At 43.7% G+C, this 19,199-nt stretch overlaps 1 protein-coding gene across 1 annotated transcript in view; it reads left to right on the forward strand.

The window, feature by feature from the left end:
• Positions 1-18,737, forward strand: part of GPD1 (glycerol-3-phosphate dehydrogenase 1) — a 62,332-nt gene extending 43,595 nt beyond the window's left edge. The window contains exons 7-8 of the mRNA XM_033939156.1: positions 14,067-14,173; positions 16,148-18,737. Coding sequence (XP_033795047.1) covers positions 14,067-14,173; positions 16,148-16,244 — 204 coding nt within the window. The 3' untranslated portion in view covers positions 16,245-18,737. The remainder of the gene's footprint in view (positions 1-14,066; positions 14,174-16,147) is intronic.
• The last annotated feature ends 462 nt before the right edge of the window (positions 18,738-19,199 follow it).

Genomic DNA, 19,199 nt, shown 5'->3' on the forward strand with positions numbered 1-19,199 from the left:
AAATAGATGATGTTACAATAGTCTAAAAGAGATAAACTAATGCCTGCACCAATAGTCAGAATGATAAAGGATCAAAATATTTTTTAATGGTTCTTAATTTCCACAATGTATAAAAGCATTTTTGTACCTCTAAGTTTGTGTGTTCTGCTAGTGTTAAATGTCGGTCTAGTGCAGTGGTCTCAAACTCAAACCCTTTGCAGGGCCACATTTTGAATTTGTAGGTACATGGAGGGCCGCAAAAAAAATAGTTAATGTCTTATTAAAGAAATAGCAATTTTGCATGAGGTCTTTATAGTTTATAAATCTTTTCTTTTGGCTAAGTCTTAATAATAATATTGTCATTTATAGCTAAAGAGACATATGATCAAGAAACTTTTATTTTACTTTTGTGATTACGATAAACATACCGAGGGCCTCAAAATAGTACCTGGGGGGCCGCGAGTTTGAGACCACTGGTCTAGTGTGACTCCCAGAATTTTGATAGATTTAATAATCGGGTAGTTATGACCATTACAATGAAGCAATGAATTTGTTATTTTGTCGTTAGGACTAGCCAAGAAAAGTTTGGTCTTTTCCGTATTGAGTTTCAGTTTGAAATTAATTGTCCACTGTTCTATCTGAGTCATAATAGAAGATATCTGGTTTACAATTTCAGTGCTAAATTATTTAGAGGGATTAAAATAGAAATGTCATCTGCATATATATAAAATTTTATATTTAAACTCTGTAATAAATGTCCTAAAGGGGAAATGTAAATGTTGAATAAGGTAGGCGATAGCAGAGAACCTTGGGACACACCAGATGGGTTGCTCCATGAATAAGAATAGTTACCATCACAAATTACTTGATAAGATCTATTCTTCAAAAAACCCTGAAACCAGTTCCAGGCCCTTCCTGAAAGTGTTATTGTCTCTAAACAACTCAACAATATTTCATGATCTACTAGGTCAAAGGCACTACTAAAATCTAGCTGAAGAATTAAAGCACTAGTGCCTTTGCTTAATAGACCATGAAGATAATCAAGCATTGAAGTTAAGACGTTCTCCGTACTATATCCTCTTCTAAATCTCGACTGATGGTAATTAAGGATATTAAATTTATTCAAATAACTTACTAATTCTAAATTAACTAAACCTTCCAGTAATTTGGTAAACAAAGGAATGCTTGCTATGGGTCTGTAATTAGATTTTATGGCAATTGATACCTTCTGATCTTTAAGAATAGGGGTAACCAAAATTTGGCCCAATTCATCAGGAAACAGTCCCTTAATCAAAGAAAAAGTAGCCCATTTAAATAAATCTACTTTAAAAGTAGATGAAGACCAGAATCAGAGAGATGAAGGAGTTAATCCAGCACCAATTCTAATGACAAGGAAGCTGGATCATGATGATGACGGAGACACCAGGAAGAAAACAGAGTCCACTTTTGTTGATAACACTGTTGGGTGGCCGGTTTCCTGGAAGCGTCAATAATAGCGTGGACAGGCTGAGAGAGAGGCAATGATGTCAGCCCAAGAGATACTAAGTTGTCAGGTGTAACAATTGCAAGTTGGGATGAAGAAGAGCTCCTTGATTCTGGGTAATCAGAGTAGGAAATATTGGAAGAAGTATGGGGTCCCTGGTGCTGAGTTGAAGTAGAACGGAGAACCAATGTTGTCTAGGCCACCTAGGAGCTATGAGTATCATGGTGGCTGACTCCTGCTGGAGTTTGAAAAGAGTTTTCAGGATGAGAGGAGTGGGAGGGAACGCATAGAGGAACAGTTGTGTCCAATCCAGAAGAAATGCATCTGCTTCCAGGTGGTGAGGAGAGTAAAGCCTGGAGCAGAAGCAGTTGTGGGGAGCTGCAAATAAGTACACCTGAGGAGTGCCCCATTGTGCAAAGGTGGACTGAAGAGTTGTTGAGCTGAGTGTCCATTCGTGAGGCTGGAGAATTCTGCTGAGGTGGTCTTACAAGGAATTCCGTTCGCCCTGAATGTAGACTGCTCTGAGAAAAAGATTGTGTGTGGTTGCCCAAAGCCAAATCTTTTGAGCCTCCTGACAAAGGGGAAGAGTGCCCATGCCTCCTTGCTTGTTGATGTAGTACATTACTACTTGATTGTCCATGCGAAGGAGGAGGACTTTGTCGGTCAGGAGATGTTGAAAAGGTTTTAGTGTATAATACAGCACTCTGAGCTCCAGCAAATTGATGTGAAATTTACATTCTTTGGAATTCCAATAACCCTGCGTTTGAAGGTCGCTCATGTGCGCTCCCCATGCGAAGGTAGAAGCATCCATCATGAGTACCTCTGGGTTGTATGTCACCACCAGGAGGATTCTTTCTGTGGGTTGTGTTTTCTTGTCTTTGTACTGCAATAGGGTTTCCTCTGGGTATTTCAAGGGAGGAAGCAATATTCTTGGAGATGATTTTGGAGTTATATTCTTTTTGTTTAAAAGGTTCAGTCAGGGTTATGAATAACGTGACCATTTATTTTTTTCATCAAAACGGGACATCTGTTAATATTCAGTCCCACCCTCAATCGCGCCCTAGCCCTGCCCCAGCCCCACCCCAAATTTCTTCCATTCATTTTTCATGTACACACAATATCTTATTAATTCACAATAGAAACATAGAAACACAGAAAAAGACGGCAGAAAAGGGCTATAGCCCACCAAGTCTGCCCATTCCAAATACCCCGCCCTCTGGTTTCACTCCCCTAGGGATCCCCTGTGAATATCCCATCTTCTCTTAAAGTCCGACACGCTGTTGGCCTCAATCACCTGCAGTGGGAGTTTGTTCCAATGATCCACCACTCTTTCAGTGAAGAAGTATTTTCTGGAGTCGCTATGGAACTTCCCTCCCCTGATTTTTAGCGGATGTCCCCTGGTGGTCGAGGGTCCCATGAGGTATAAGATATCTTCTTCCGACTTGATACGGCCCGTGATGTACTTAAATGTTTCAATCATATCACCCCTCTCTCTTCATTCCTCAAGTGAGTACAGCCTCAGTTTATTCAGTCTTTCTTCATACGTGAGATCCTTGAGCCCCCAGACCATCTTTGTGGCCATTCGCTGAACCGACTCGATTCTCTGCACATCCTTCCGGTAGTGTGGTCTCCAGAATTGAACGCAATACTCCAAGTGAGGCCTCACCATGGACCTGAACAGCGGCATCATAACTTCAGGTCTCCTGCTGACAAAACCTCTACGAATACAACCCATCATTTGCCTTGCCTTGGAGGTAGCTTTCTCCACTTGATTTGCAACCTTCATGTCATCACTAATGATCAGCCCTAGATCACGTTCCGTCGTGGTCCTGGCCAAGGTCTCACCATTTAGTATGTAAGTTCTGTGCGGGTTTTTCTTACCCAGGTGCATTACCTTACACTTTTTAGCATTGAAGCCTAGTTGCCATGTTGCCGACCACCGTTCAAGCAGTAGTAGATCTTGCGTCATATTATCAGGTAAAATGCTTTTACCTACTATGTTGCAAAGTTTGGCGTCGTCGGCGAACATTGATACCTTTCCTCTAAGTCCTCGGGTAATATCTCTTATGAATAAGTTGAATAGAATCGGGCCCAAGACCGAGTCCTGCGGCACTCCACTGATCACGCCTGATGTTTTGGAAGGGGTACCGTTTACCACCACCCTCTGAAGTCTACCACTCAGCCAATCCTCAACCCATGTAGTTAGAGTGTTCCCTAACCCTATTGATTTCAGTTTGTTCAATAATCTTCGGTGTGGGACGCTATCAAAAGCTTTACTGAAGTCCAAATACACCACATCCATTGATTCTCCGGCATCTAGCTGCCTAGTAACCCAGTCAAAAAAACCAATCAGGTTAGATTGGCAGGATCTGCCCTGGGTGAATCCGTGCTGGTGTGGATCACGTAGGTTTTCTTCGTCTAGGATCATGTCAAGATGTCGTTTGATCAGTGTTTCCATGAGCTTGCACACTATAGACCTGAGACTCACTGGTCTGTAGTTTGCCGTCTCTGTCCTGCATCCCTTTTTGTGGAGTGGGATAACGTTGGCGGTTTTCCAGTCCAAGGGGACTCTTCCTGTGCTTAGGGAGAGATTGAAAAGAACAGATAATGGTTCTGCCAGGACTTCACTCAATTCTCTTAGTACTCTGGGATGTAGGTTGTCTGGTCCCATAGCTTTATCTACTTTGAGTCTTGATAGTTCGTAGTAGACGCAACTGGGTGTAAACTCAAAATCTTGAAACGGGTCCTTCTGGTTGTCTCCCGTTTGAAGCAGTGGACCAGCTCCCGGTGCTTCACAGGTGAAGACTGAGCAGAAGTATTCGTTTAGTAATTCTGCCTTGGCAGAATCTGATTCTACAAGGCTACCGTCCGATTTCTTCAGGCATTCTATCCCGTTTTTGTTTCTTTTCCTGTGACTAATATAGTTGAAGAAGGATTTATCCCCTTTTTTAATGTTCCGTGCTAGATCTTCTTCCATTTGGAGTTTGGCCTCTCTGACTGCTATTTTGACAGCTTTAGATCTGTCTAGATAGTCTTCTTTCGCCTCTCGTTTACCTTTATGCTTGTAGGTGATAAATGCTTCTTTTTTCTTTTTAACGAGGTCCAAAATTTTTGCACTGAACCATTGGGGTTTTTTGTTCCTCCTGTGTTTACTCATTGTTCTTGTGTAGCGGTTTGTTGCTTCGTGTAGGGTGGACTTCAGAGTCGACCACATATCCTCCACATTGTTAGGTAGTGCTTGTTTATGTAACTCCTGACGGACAAAATCTTCCATACGGTCAAAGTCTGTGCCTCTAAAGTTGAGAACCCTAGTTGCCGTGTTTGACCTTGAGAAACCTTTCTTAAGGTTAAGCCATACCATATTATGGTCGCTGGAGGCCAGTGTGTCTCCAACTGAGACATCCGAGACGCTATCTCCGTTGGTGAGTACCAGGTCCAGTATCGTTTGGTCCCTGGTGGGCTCCAACATCATTTGCTTGAGTCGTGCACCCTTTATGGAGTTCAGAATTCTTTTACTGCCACACGTAGTCGTGGAGAGTGTGTTCCAATCTGCATCGGGCATGTTGAAGTCCCCTAACAACACTGTGTCTCCCCGTAGAGTGATGTTCTCTATGTCCTCTATCAGTTCTAAGTCTTTGTCTTCTTGTTGTTTCGGAGGTCTGTATATCACGCCAAGGTATAGGCATTTTTCATTTCCTCTGGCCAGATTCACCCAGAGGGATTCCCCAGAGTATCTAACATCTGTAATCCTGGTAGTTTTGATGTTATCCTTAGTGTATAGTGCTACCCCTCCACCTAACTTGCCCTCTCTGTCGCGACGTAGTAGATTGTAGCCTGGTATAGCCATATCCCACACATGCGAGTCTGTGAACCAATAAAATTCTAGAATTTTATTGCCCAAGCTGTGTGCATTAACATACATAGCCTTCCATACCTGTGAAGAGATCCCCTTTTGGGTTAGAGTGACTCCTAAATTATCATTGATATTTCCCTTTAGATTATCATGGATAACATGCGTACCTACCTTAGACCCAGAAGTGTGGGTGTGACTCGCCTCCTCAGGATGGTTTCTTACTGCTCTGGGATATAAATAAGTGCCCTCCCCCAACTTACCTAGTTTAAAGCCCTGCGGAGTAGACGGGCCAGGCGATGTCCGAATACGTTCTTACCTCTCCTGGTTAGGTATAGTCCGTCGGGTCCCTGTAGTCCCTGGAGTGTCTCACCGTGGTCTAGGAATCCAAAGTTCATCTCTGTGCACCACATGCGGAGCCATTTGTTAGTCCGTTAGATACGCTCTTCTCTAGCTCTGCCTTTGTTTCTTACTGGGAGGATCGATGAGAAAACCACCTGCGCTCCTATCTGCTTCAGCTTCTTTCCCAGGGCTCCAAAGTCGTCGGGAATGTTCTCCGTGGTACTTCTGGCAGTGTCATTTGTACCTACATGGATGAGAAACATGGGAAAATGATCATTGGGCTTTATAAGTTTGTCTAGGCTGGTGGTGACATCCCGGATCCTGGCTCCGGGAAGACAGCAGACCTCTCTTGACTGCAAGTTGGGCCTGCAAATTGGTCCCTCGGTGCCCCTTAGCATGGAGTCCCCAATGACCACCACTCTTCGTTCCTTCCGGAGGGGCTGATCCGTGAGCCCTGGATTTGAGGTTAGGTGCTGAGTATTCTCATGAGCCCCTTCCGTTATTTCCGTTGTTTCCTCGGTGTTCCCTTCTTGTATGATTTGAAATCTGTTTCTGAGGGTGAGTTGTGGGGTAGTTGTAGAGTTATCCTGTTGGAGAGAAAAAGAAGAAGAAGAGAGTGAGAATGAGGTGGATTTTCTTTGCTTGCCCGTAGAGGAGGTTACCAGTTGCCAGGGGCCGGCATCTCTAATCATCTCCTGTACTCCAATCATTGATTTTAGGGCTGTAGGTTTGGGGGAGTCAAGGATGGACCTGTCGTGGTAAACATAAAATTAAAAAACCACAAAGCACACTGTACGCAGAGAAAATGTTAATTATCATTTACGAGTTTTGGGGTTTTTTTTTTCAAAGATGTCAAGGCAGATTACTTTAAAATATGCAATGTCACCTCAGTAACTATAGAAAAATAGACAAATATAGTGCAAAATATAGACATCAGATATAAATTCTCAAAACAGACACATTTTGATCACTAAATTGAAAATAAAATCATTTTTCTTAACTTTGTTGTCTGGTGATTTCATAAGTCTATGGTTGCACTTCCTTCTGACTGTGCATCCTTTCTTTCTTTCATTTCTTTCTTATTTATTGATGTTGTAAGAGTTTTGCATTTACAAATGCACACAAAGGTCATTTAAAGTATAACTGAAGGAAAGAAATCTGTTGCGAGTGTAAACATAAGCCTTACTAGCTGAAGTGATGGTGAGGATAATCACACAAGGGTGAGCAGCCAGCTATCTTATATCATCTACAAATGCACTACATATTTTTGTGCCAATGTCCATTGCTTTACTAAACATTTCCCTCCTTATGCTGACAGTTGCCCTGCATTATGCTTATCATAAAATCTATTATTGGCATCCAAGCTTTATAAAAACACCTTCATTACTCAAAAAGGGCAGTCAATAGATACAGAGAAGCCAAACTGAACAGCCTCAACAAAATAAAATTAACATCAGCAGCAAATCCTCTTGCTGAAGACTTCAGATATAGTGCACTTGTACCAAAGTTCTACTGTTGTTAAAAGGTGCACACACACTTATTTGTCCCTTGCCTTGAATAAACTGGTTATGCAAATCAGTTATGGATTTTAATTGCTTTCTCAAGTTAAGTGTAGCGATTTCGCTTTGGGGCTTTATTGAAACAGTCCAGGCCTAGCCAAAATCTGGGATGAGACATATTACCAGGCTGGGGCTCAAAGTCTTTCAAATTCACTTCATATTCATCTTCACTAATGTTTTGGTGTCAACCCATTATTATAATGACAAACTTAAACTTCTCAAACTCTTTTTCTTGAATGTTTTGCATCACTTTAATTTGCTTCATCACCTCTCTGATATTTTCACCCTGGTGTATCCTAAGCAAGAAAGGAATTCCAAACGTCCCAAATATCTCTTTGTGGAAATGTGCCACTGTAATAAGCATTTCATTTTCTTTATCTGTGATGATCGATAAGGAGAGACATTATGATAATGAAGTGACTAGGGTGACACTGATTCTGATGATGAAGCTATTAATGGTGATCATGATGGCATGTAGTGATGCCAATGAAATTGATAGCAAGGAAGGCACTGTTGGTGATTTTGGTAACAATGATAATAATTTTGATCATACACTGTAGACATCACAATTGTTAGCTGATATTGACTGAAACCATAACTATAAACTCTAAGTTTAAAAAAAAAAACTCCAGCAGCGCCAATAAGAAAGTGATGAGCTTTTCCTGTCTTTCTCTCTCCCCCCTCGTCTTTCATTCTCTCTCCCGGCCTGACTCGAGCTACTGCTGCCGCCTATTTGTCCAAGCCACCGCCGCACTAACATCATCTTCGTGCAGCGACTGCAAAAGCCTCTTCTCTCTCCACACCCCCCCATGTAAATTCTGACGTTGCAGAGGAAGTTCCGGGCCAGCCAATCACTGCCTGGCTGGCCCGGAACTTCCTCTCTGACATCAGAATTGACGTCAGGTGGGGGTGGGGGAGAGGAGGCTTGAGCAGTCGCTGCACGAAGATGATGTTAGTGCGGCGGTGGCTTGGACAAATAAGTGGCAGTGGCCCATTTTTAGCTCACCTGTCCCGCTCCTTCTGAAAACAGGACATTTCGGCGTCCCAAAGCTGTGCATCGGGGCAACGGGACAGGTGAGCTAAAAACAGGACAGTCCCATTCAAAATGGGACGTATGGTCACCTTAGTTATGAAGTGTTTATCTCTGTCTCTTGGGTCAGAGCAGATATGGTGGTCTCATGTGGCTTGGCTAATGGATTATTTTGTATGTGAGGGGTAGAAGCTGGAGTTATGGAGATAGCTACATCTGTCTGTAGGTTTTCTGTATAGAGAAGTTTGTATATATAGCCATTGTTGGTAGAAACTGATGTCAAGAGAGTTGACTCTTTTTGAGGAGTAGTCCATTTTGAATTTAATTATAGGATGGTGTGTATTGAAAGAATTTTGAGAGTCTGTTCTTCCTCAGTCCAAATCATAAAAGTGAGATCAAGTTGAATGTACTTTGTCCTACACATTGAGCATTGCATACTGACTGGCCAGTAGACTTAGCTGACTCTTTGGTCACCTTTTCCCTCCTCACAAGGCGTGTATTCTTCTCAAGCTTCTCTTTTGTATGTTCTTCTCTCTGCTAAAACTCACTTGGAATCCACTTGCTAGGCAGCTTTGATGCATGTAACTCTTTCCCTTTGGAAGATCCTCCCATAGTATCTTTGCCAAGAAAAAGGTATGAAAAAGATGGCTTTTAAGGAAATCAGTTAGGATTGAATGTACATTGGTACTCTGAAGTATAAATCTGTTGTTTTCCTGAGAGGAAGTAATTTTGTTTACATTTTATATGTTTTATGATGGCCTATGTGCTTGGAGGTCAGTTTATAAATAATTCTAACAGGAAGAGAACACAGAAAACTATAGGGTATGTTTACTAAAGTGGTTATGATTTGGAGCCAACATGGATTTTAGCGTGTGTGTTAACTGAACATCTGATGCTCCTTTTTTTTTTTTTTTTTTTAGGGAATGTTGGAGGTAGATCTTGTACTAATGTCATTTATTAATGCACATTAACTGCTAAGATTAAATACAGGAGCTCTTAGAGACTCATACGTAGAAGATGCCAATTGGTTCAGTTGTTATTCCATTAGCGTGCGTTACCTAGAATGCACCAACAGGATAAAGTTTAGGAACATAAGACTAGCCATACTGGGTCGGACCAATGGTCCGTCTAGCCCAGTATCCTACTTCCCACGGTGGCCAATCCAGGTCACCAGTACCTGGCCAAAATCCAAGGTGTAGCAACACTCCATGCTACCGATACAGCGCAAGTAGTGGCTTCCCCCGTGTCTTTCTCAATAACAGACTATGGACTTTTCCTCTAGGAACTTGTCCAAACCTTTCTTAAAACCAGCTATGCTATCTGCTCTTACCACATCCTCTAGCAATACGTTCCAGAGCTTAACTATTCTCTGAGAGAAAAAAAATTTCCTCCCCTTGGTTTTAAAAGTATTTCCCTGTAACTTCATCGAGTGTCCCCTAGTCTTTTGACAGAGTGAAAAATCGATCCACTTGTATCCGTTCTACTCCACTCAGGATTTTGTAGACTTCAATTATATCTCCCTTCAGCTTTCTCTTTTCCAAGCTGAAGAGCCCTAACCGTTTTAGTCTTTCCTCATAGGAGAGGCGTTCCATCCCCTTTACCATCTTGGTTGCTCTTCTTTTGAACCTTTTCTAGTGCCACTATAACTTTCTTGAGATAAGGAGACCAGAATTGAATGCAATACTCCAGATGATGTCGCACCATGGAGCGATACAGGAGCATTATAACCATCCCTTTTTTAATAATTCCTAGCATCCTATTTGCTTTTTTGGTCGCTGCCACACATTGGGCGGAAGATTCCATCGTATTGTCTACGATGACATCCAGATCCTTTTTTGGGGTGTTAATCCCCAAGGTGGACCCTAGCATCTGGTAACTGTGATTCAGGTTATTCTTCCCAATGTGCATCACTTTGCATTTGTCCACATTAAATTTCATCTGCCATTTGGACGCCCAGTCTTCCAATTTCCTAAGGTCCGCCTGCAATTTTTCACAATCCGCATGCGTTTTAACAACTTTGAACAGTTTAGTGTCATCTGCAAATTTAATCACCTCACTCGTTGTTCCAATTTCCAGATCATTTATAAATAAGTTAAATAGCACCAGTCCCAGTACAGACCCATGCGGCACTCCATTGTCTACTCTCCTCCATTAAGAAAAATGACCCTATCCGATAACCAATTCCTAATCCACAACTGAACTTTGCCACCTATTCCATGACACTTTAATTTTCTCAGGAGCCTCTCATGAGGAACTTTATCAAAAGCTTTCTGAAAATCTAGATACACTATATCAACCGGCTCACCTTTATCCATATGTTTATTCACACCTTCATAGAAGTCAAGCAAATTGGTGAGGCAAGATTTCCATCAGCTGAACCCATGCTGACTCCGTCTCATTAAAAGGACTAGGAATTCCATCCTCTTTATCATTTTGGCTGTTCTTCTTTGAACCTTTCCACACCCATGGCATGCCTTCTCTAAGAAAATTCCCTAACATGCCTTCTAGCAAATACTGTATATTACTGCAGATACTTTAACGCAGTCATGTGGTAACCCTGTTAGCATGCAATTTTATATAACTTCCAAATAATGAGCAGGATTTACAGACTGACCCTACTGCATTTCTTGGTTGCAGGAACAATGTGCCAATAAGACCCCCTCCTTCCCTTCCCAGATTTAGTTACCCTGACTTCAGTCTGTCTCCTGTAGCCATAGAAAATATTGCAGAACTGTTCACCTTTACAATCTTTACGTTGCCAGACGTGGGTCCTGAAAGAGAGGAGCAAGTAGTTGGAAATAGGGAATGATACAGGGACAAATTTTTCCCCATTCCCGTGGGAACTAATTTTCCCATCCTGTCCCCGTGAGTTCTTTTCCTGTCCCTGCCCCATTCCTGCAAGTTCTGTCCTTATCTGCACAAGCCTTAAATACTTTAGGTTCAAACAATTTTTATTGATGCAAACAACAAGAACACAGTAGCAAAGCACCCCGAAGGTCCACATTACCAAACAAATATGGATCATATAAATAGTATAACATACAAGGACAAAACAAGAGGATTATCAACCAAACCCCCCCTTCCCCGCACACACCACTGAGAGCGTGCAGTGGAAGGAGAGTGGAAAGGCACTCCGAGGCCCTGGACTCTGATGAGCCCCAAAGATGCCATACCACTCCCCCCCCCACTGAATCCCCTGTACCCTGTCCATAGCAAAAGCCCAGAACCTACTCATACCCCTCAATCCCACCCCAAACCCCCCACCCTCCCAAGGTACTCCCCACCAATACTCATCAGTACTCTCCCAGCCCAACTTTCCGAGCACCCACTTTAGGACACCCATCTCAATACCGCGCTACAGCCCTTTGGATGCAAATCTTGCAAATATGGTTCCCAAATATTCAGAAACAACAACTTACGCTTCCTGGCCCCTCCCGCATCTCGCGCCTCCCAGATGGCCAACTGATGCAACTGGTTCTGCCAATGCCAAAACGCCGGAGAGTCAGGGACCGTCCAGCATTGAAGTATACATTTCCTGGCCAGTAAACTCATCTTCCTGCACAGAGCCCGATTCCCCCTAGGCAAGTGGCCAAAAGCCTCTGGCAAATCCAAGACAAAGTGAGCTGGGGTACTGCGCAGGGCTCTCCCAATCAACCCAGACATGTAAGAGATTATACGCTTCCAGAAGCGCTGGATGATAGGACAGGTCCAGAAGACATGTCCCAAAGTGTGTCCCCCTAACCCACATTTATGACACAGTGGTGTAGGGAGACCCCCCTATAATACAACTGTGTGCGAGTGTAATATGTACGTAATGTCACCCTATAGTGCGTTTCCCTCAACCAAGCACAAGGGGTAACCCCTGGCGTCGCCCTCAAGGTACGGGCTACATCCCATTGTCCCAAATTAATTTGCAATTCCCCCTCCCATTTACCCCGGATGTTCTGGTAATCTTTGGCTGGTTGTAACTCTTGCAAGCTAGCATGAATGCTAGACACCCCCTCCTCCCGAGCAAACAGTTCCTGTAGCCTGGCCCCCATATGTAATCGCAATTGTGCTCTATCGAGGGATCCCACATAGTGCTCCACTTGATGACACGCAAACTGCGCGCCCCAGGTCTCCCCCACCTTAGCTAGCAAAGCTGCACATGCCAACAACTCCCCATCATCCCCCAAAATATGTTCTAAACGAGAAACCCCTTTCGCTCCCCAGGACAGGAACTCTCTGGAGTCCCGTACCGGAGGGAAGGCTGGGTTACCCTGCAAGGGCAAGAGATCGGTAACCATCAAAACCCCACCCAGGGCTTGCACAAGCTAACGCCAGGCCGCTTGCAATGCTCTAAATAATATACTGGATTGGAGAGAAGGGGGCAAGGCCCTCCATGGACAATGCAAAAGCTCAAACATGTCATAAGGTGCAAAAAACTCACGTTCCATCCAAAGAGGGGTGTAACTACTGGTCATATTCACCCAATCTCCCAAATGGCGAAGCAAACACGCATAATTATAAACCCTCATATCCGGTAAACCCAATCCCCCCCTCCGCCAATTCCCCAGCAACTGAGATATCTGCAATTTTGGTTTCTTGGCCGCCCAACAAAAGCGAGAAATTCCTTTATAAAGAATGCGTAAATCTTTCTTCAGCAAACAGAGCGGCAAAGTCTGGAGTACATATAGCCATTTTGGAAAAATGAACATCCTAACTGTTCCGCCACTTATTTCTGTCAGATGGGATGATCAGTGTCACTCAGAAAAGCACACAGACAATATAAAAGCATAGACAATAACCCTTTATTATATATATATATATGAATATAAGAATAAAATAGCTTCACCGTGATCCCAGGCAACTACCATCCTTCACAATTGGGAATCCCTGCAATTGATAGGTGGGTGGACCAAAGGAGACTGTCCCATGGTTGCAACGTCTTGGATTCTAATGTTAGGGGCAGAGTCCCATTCTTATATAGGGTGAAAACTGCTGAGTTCATAGTTCTGCAGTAACCAGCTTCCTTCACTACGACCCAGGCATGCAACACCCAGGTCACTGAGGTCAGGATAGCAGATAAGCAGGCTTGTTGCAGAAACCAGCTGTCTTCACTCGGACACCTGGTCAACCTGGTTTTATTGTCCTTTTGTTCCTTGTTTTGGCAACACCCAGGTCACTGAGGTCAGGATAACTGATAAGCAGACTTGTTGCAGAAACCAGCTGTCTTCACTCGGACACCTGGTCAACCTGGTTTTATTGTCCTTTTGTTCCTTATTTTGGCAACACCCAGGACACTGAGGTCAGGATAACAGATAAGCAGACTTGAGGAGACATATCACGTAGTATGCTGAGTTTCAGTTACCCCCTGGCCATAGGCATAACACTAACCATACAAATGCACCCCATCAAAGATAGGGGCAAGGCACTCCATGTATCCAGCAGGAGATCCGTCTGTTGCAGAAGCTTATCCGCATTAAGGCGATACAAACGATGAACCGGCATAGTCATCAAAGTCCCCAAATATACAAACTGGCCCTGCGCCCATGTCAGAGGGAAACCTTAAACACTTTAAAATCTTAAGTGTTTGAGGCTTGTGCGGTTAAGGCAGAGCTTACAAGAATGGTGCAGGGACAGTGACAAAACTTGAGGAGATGGGACGGGGAAATTGAGTTCCTGCAGGATTGGGGGAAAAATTTGTCCCTGTGTCATTCTCTAGTTTAAAATCAAACCCAGATGTGCTCCAGGCCGTCAACGTCTCTTCGTGTGAACTGAAGGGGTTTGCAAGAGGCTCTGGAGAGCTGTTGGACACTGATAGCTGATGTGATTTTGTTTCAGTCAATTGAAGAGCTGGAGAAAGAGATGTTGAACGGACAGAAGCTGCAGGGCCCACAGACCTCTGCTGAGCTCCACCACATCCTCAAAGCAAAGAACTTGGTGGAGAAGTGAGTATCAGCTAAGCTGCACCTACTGCTCACTGCTTGTTTATTTTTATTATCTTTGTTGAATCATGAGCCATGTTCAAAATTTGTAGTTCAGTAGTTTCTAAAATAATAGCAATAACATTCCAACAGAAGGTAAAGCATAGCAAATGAGTATTTTATAAAATGTTTGTGCTTATTTTCCCCCTCCTCCATCTAATATTGTCTCCATTATGCTAGCGGTAGTAGGATTATTTACACTACCACCAGCAGAACCTTAAGACTCACCTACTCCTTTCTTGATAGCTGCATAGACTCCCCTCCCCCTCCCCACTGATGCTGCTACTACTACTACTACTACTGTTTAACACTTCTATAGTTTTGAAGGGCATATGCATTTTGACATTAAATAGATGGTCCCTGCTTAGAAGAGCTTACAATCTAACTTGGACAGACAGACATGACATATAGGGTTGGGGATGCAGAACCCAAGGTGAGAAGAGTTAGGAGTTGAAAGCAGTCGCGAAGAGATGGGCTTTTAACTTGGACTTGAACACTGCCAGAGACAGAGCCTGCCGTAGGAATTCGGGCAGCTTGTTCCAGGCAGACAGCGCAGCAAGACAGAAAGGACGGTCTTCCTTCATTATTATGGATTAGGTCAATCTAATATAATAAAACGCTAGGCCACGCATGTGCACTCCCATCGCGTGCGTCCGTTTTCTGTGAGCTGTAGGGCACCACAGATAGGAGTGCACATGCGCGCGAATCTCTCTCCCTCCCCCCGAGGTGGATGTCGGCCACAGCGGCTGTCGGCGGCCCGAGGCGGATGTCGGCCGCGGCGGCTGCTGGCCGCCCGAAGCTCTCTCTCTCTCTCTTCCTCCCCCCCGAGGCGGATGTCGACCGCGGCGGCCCGAGTCAGATGTCGGCCGCGGCGGCCCGAGTCGGATGTCGGCCGCAGCGGCTGCTGGCCGCGGTGGTTGTCGGTGGGTGCAGGCCGCGGCAGCCAAACCCGGAAAGCATTTTAGTTCAGGGCATGCAGTTCAGGAGGAAGGTATGGGGGAGAGGAAAATACTGCACAGGGAAGTGGGGTGGGAGGGAAATGGAGGGGCAGATAAGGGGTTGATGGACAGGGGAAGAGGTGCTGATGAACAGGGAGGGGGGCAGAAAAATGAAGACAGGCCTACTGCTGGACAGGGGGAGCAGGAAGGAGGTGATGATGGACAGGGGGAGGTAAAACAAAGGGAGAAGGGCTTCTGCTGGATAAGGTGAGCAGTGATGGGGTGGTGGAGGACACAGGGGAGGTAAAAGGAAGGGAGAATGGACAGGGGGAGCAGGCAAGGGGTGGTAGTGGACAGCCAAGGGGAAAAAAAAAAAAAGACAGACAGAAATACAGAAAGCGGCTAAGGAAAGAGAAAAATAAAAAAAAGACAGACTCACACACACATATATTCTAGCACCCGTTAATGTAACGGGCTATAAGACTAGTAATTTAATAATGATTTTCAAGCTCTGGATGATGCAGAGTCCCATAAAGGTGCCCAAGTGTTTGAAAACATCTGCCATATTTGTCTCTGATGTTCTTGTGTTGTCCATATCTTGCAGTGTGCCTTTCCAAGTGTTTTGTGCCTTAGTTGCCTTTTACAAGCTCTTGCTGAGCTTAAAATGTCAAATAAAAATGTAGTGTGTCAGCCCTACAAGCCTTTCCGATTAATCCTAGTGGAACTTCCCTTTGTCTGTTAGCATAACATATCAGCTTCTTTCATCTCCGTAATGCTGAAAGGACAAAGGATACTGAAGTTTTGATAATGGAAGCTGTAGACAGCTACAGCTCTGACCAACCTAGAGCTAAATCTCATGAAGCGAAATTGTCAGTCAAAGTGAGTTCTCCTTCCAAACTCAACCAGTCAGCCATCTTACTCAGAACTAGTAGAAAAGAGGTGTAAACCAATGCCTGTGAATGACTTATAAAGTTTAAATATTGTGTTTCTCCACATCTAGGTTTCCTCTGTTCACTGCTGTGTATCAGATATGCTACCAAGGTCATCCAGTCAAGGAATTCATCAAGTGCCTTCAGAACCATCCAGAACACTTGTAATGGACCAGCCTATAGAACTGCAAATCCTGTTCATGAGAAGAGAATCAGTTGCCTTAAGTCCCCCTTCTGGAGCTAAAAGGAGCCATGCGTAATTAGAGATCTGTAACAATATGTGGTCTGTACTACCTTAGCATAACTTGTCATAGTAAGGGTGGTTCTGGCTTTGGGTAGCATGACCTGGTATACTGGTTGCTGAGTTCCCCAAATTAATTCACCCTCAAAGACTTGAGGCTTTGTTGCCCATTGACCAGATGGGGTGGGGAGATGACTCTTCTGTTAACATTTTCCAAAGTAGCTTTCAAGGGGTCGTTAGTGACACCTGTTTGCCTCTTGAACACACCTACCCATTTTTCATTACTTCGAGATACACAGTTGGGTTTAGCCCAGTCTGATTAGCCTTTCTTCCTATCTTGGTCTATATGTCTCACCCCTTCCCCTTGTGATTTTTGAACAGATGACTTAGCTCAACCAAATGTGATGCAGCCTTTAGTTGTCGGGGGGAAATTAAACCGTCTCAGTTTTCCAGTTTGAGGAGCGCCTTTGGGGGAAGGGCAGAGTTAATGATTTTTGGCATATGAAGCACATTGAGACTCGAACCAAGATGAGACGGAATGTTGCTTCTTCTGTTTTTAATTGCTGAAACGCATTAATGCTGTCCTTTGGCAGATCTTGGAAAAAAGATGATCGTTTTCATGTGGTCAAGCTACAATTACTCTAGTTTTATTTCTAAAGGTTCCTGCCCATTACCATTTCCTTCTGAAGCTCTCATCTTTATGAAATGAACACTAAATAACCCAGGCTCTGTTCTGTAGGAGCTCATCAGGATTGCAGAGTTACTAACATCACAGCTCCTAAAATCATGCAGTTGTCTTATGTGGTACCATTTAATTTGCCTGTTACATACGACGTGCCTGTGACTTGGCTAGAGATGGGGCTACTGCTGGGTTCTTCTTCACAGCCTGAGCTGCTGCTTTGCTGAGTTAGTGGATGAATTGTTGAGTTTGAAAGCCTCACTGGTAGCTAACATCAAGCATACTGAAAAAAAAAAAATCTTAAATAGCGTGAGCCCAAATATAATTTTAAAAAGCAGTCTGTCAGGATCTCTGTCTAGATCTCTGACAATGTTTTGACGGCTTAACCTTTCTGTGTTTGTCATAGCTCCAGTCTGAGCTACATCACTGGTTGTTTTATGAATACATTTTATTTTTCTGGTCTAAGGGGCCTTTTTACTAAAGCTTAGCGTTCACTATCTAGGGAATTCTATATAATGCATTTAACGTTATGCGCTGACAGAGCAGAACTACACTTGCATACCCTGTTATAGAATAGTGCGGGGTTTTTTGGGGGGGTTTTTTTGTAGATAAGAAAAGGGGGCATAACAATAGGAGGAACATGGGTGGGTCAGGGTTGTTCCCTTAAAATGCCCATAGTATTATAAAATTAAGTGATCCATGCCCGACTTGTGCAACCAGGATTTATACCCGCTTTAAGCTGATGTAAATGCTTGTGCTCAAGGCTGGGTGTGGATTCTGTTGCTATTCTAAAGAGGGTGCCTATCCCAGAGTGCCCTTTATAGGACCCTGTTTAGTTCCGAATTTTGAGTTCCTTTTGCCATGTGGCCTAAAGGGATAAATTAGGACACACAGCATTTAGTGCATGCTGAGGTTTATTAAAGGTCCCTTAAACCAGTGCTTTCTCTAACAGAGAGCCTTGTGGGGTACTAGTAGCTGTGGTCTGATTGGCTGATGGGATTATTATGTTTGTGATGGCATATTCAAGTGGCAGCGTGAAATACAGTGTTATGATGTCACAAATGTTCAAAATGAAATGCAATCAAGAAATGAAAAGTAATGTTCTGTAATTGTGCTGTAGGCTGCCAGATCATGCAGTATCTAACCATAATGTACATTTTCCAGTGCTTGAGTAACTTGGTCTTTGATCCCACTGAAATGTGTTGTAATTCTACTTGCCAGAGATGATAATGTGATAATGATTTGCAATGGATGAGGAAACCTCACTTTTTAATGTTTGTCTTTTTTTTTTGTTTTGTTTCTCTAATAAGGGTTTTATGGCTGCTGCTTAAGGACTTTCTCCTTTTATATGTCCTAAGTCTCTAATAGTCTCTTTATTTTCTGGCGCTTCTGGCAAGCAATAGTCTCAGTGGCATAGTTAACAGTGAGGTTTCTTTCATTATCCCCTGCCTCTTGAGCATGGGGAAGGTCAGAGAGAAGTGGTGTCAGGCCATGGCTGTGGAGGTGATGATATATCAACCTCGAGTGAACAGCTCCTAACATTTCTATCATTTAAAAAAATATTCTTAACCATCAAGCTGTACCTGCTTTCATCCATGAGGCCGATGTTCAAGAAATAACAGCAGCCAGTGAGGAAAGCTGAGGTTACCTAGGGTTGTGAGAAAGATTATAAAGTAAGGGACTGCTATGGTCTGTATCATTCATGTTGCAAAAAAGCATAAAAGAGGATTCAGCAACTCCAGTGTTGTAGATCACTTTATTGTTGTGCGCTATAAGTTAGGGTCCTGTGCAGCTCAGGGGGAAGGGGAAGACATCTTGACTGTAAGTTAAATACTCTCAGTAATATTTGGGGATGAAATGTGGGTATAACCAAGACTAAGGTTACCAGATTTTACAACAGTAAAATCCAGACCTGGGGCCCCGCCCTGTTCTATCCAAGTCACCCCCCATTCCGCCCCAGCCCTGCCCCCAAACCTCTTCCTCGAGCTCGGAGCTACATTTGGAGGCCTTCTGAGCATGCACGGGTGTGATGCGTGTGACATCACTGCGTTGCATCTAAGCATGCGCAGATGCCCTATAGATGTGGCCCCGAGTTTAAAGTGCCTGATTTTGAAAAGCCGTCTGAAAGCCATCTGGTAACCCTAACCAAGACTACATCATGGTTGGAGATTTGACACCCAGTAAATAATGCATGCCTCATTCT

This window comes from Geotrypetes seraphini, chromosome 3 (genome assembly GCF_902459505.1).
Source record: "Geotrypetes seraphini chromosome 3, aGeoSer1.1, whole genome shotgun sequence".
Lineage (NCBI taxonomy): Eukaryota > Metazoa > Chordata > Amphibia > Gymnophiona > Dermophiidae > Geotrypetes > Geotrypetes seraphini.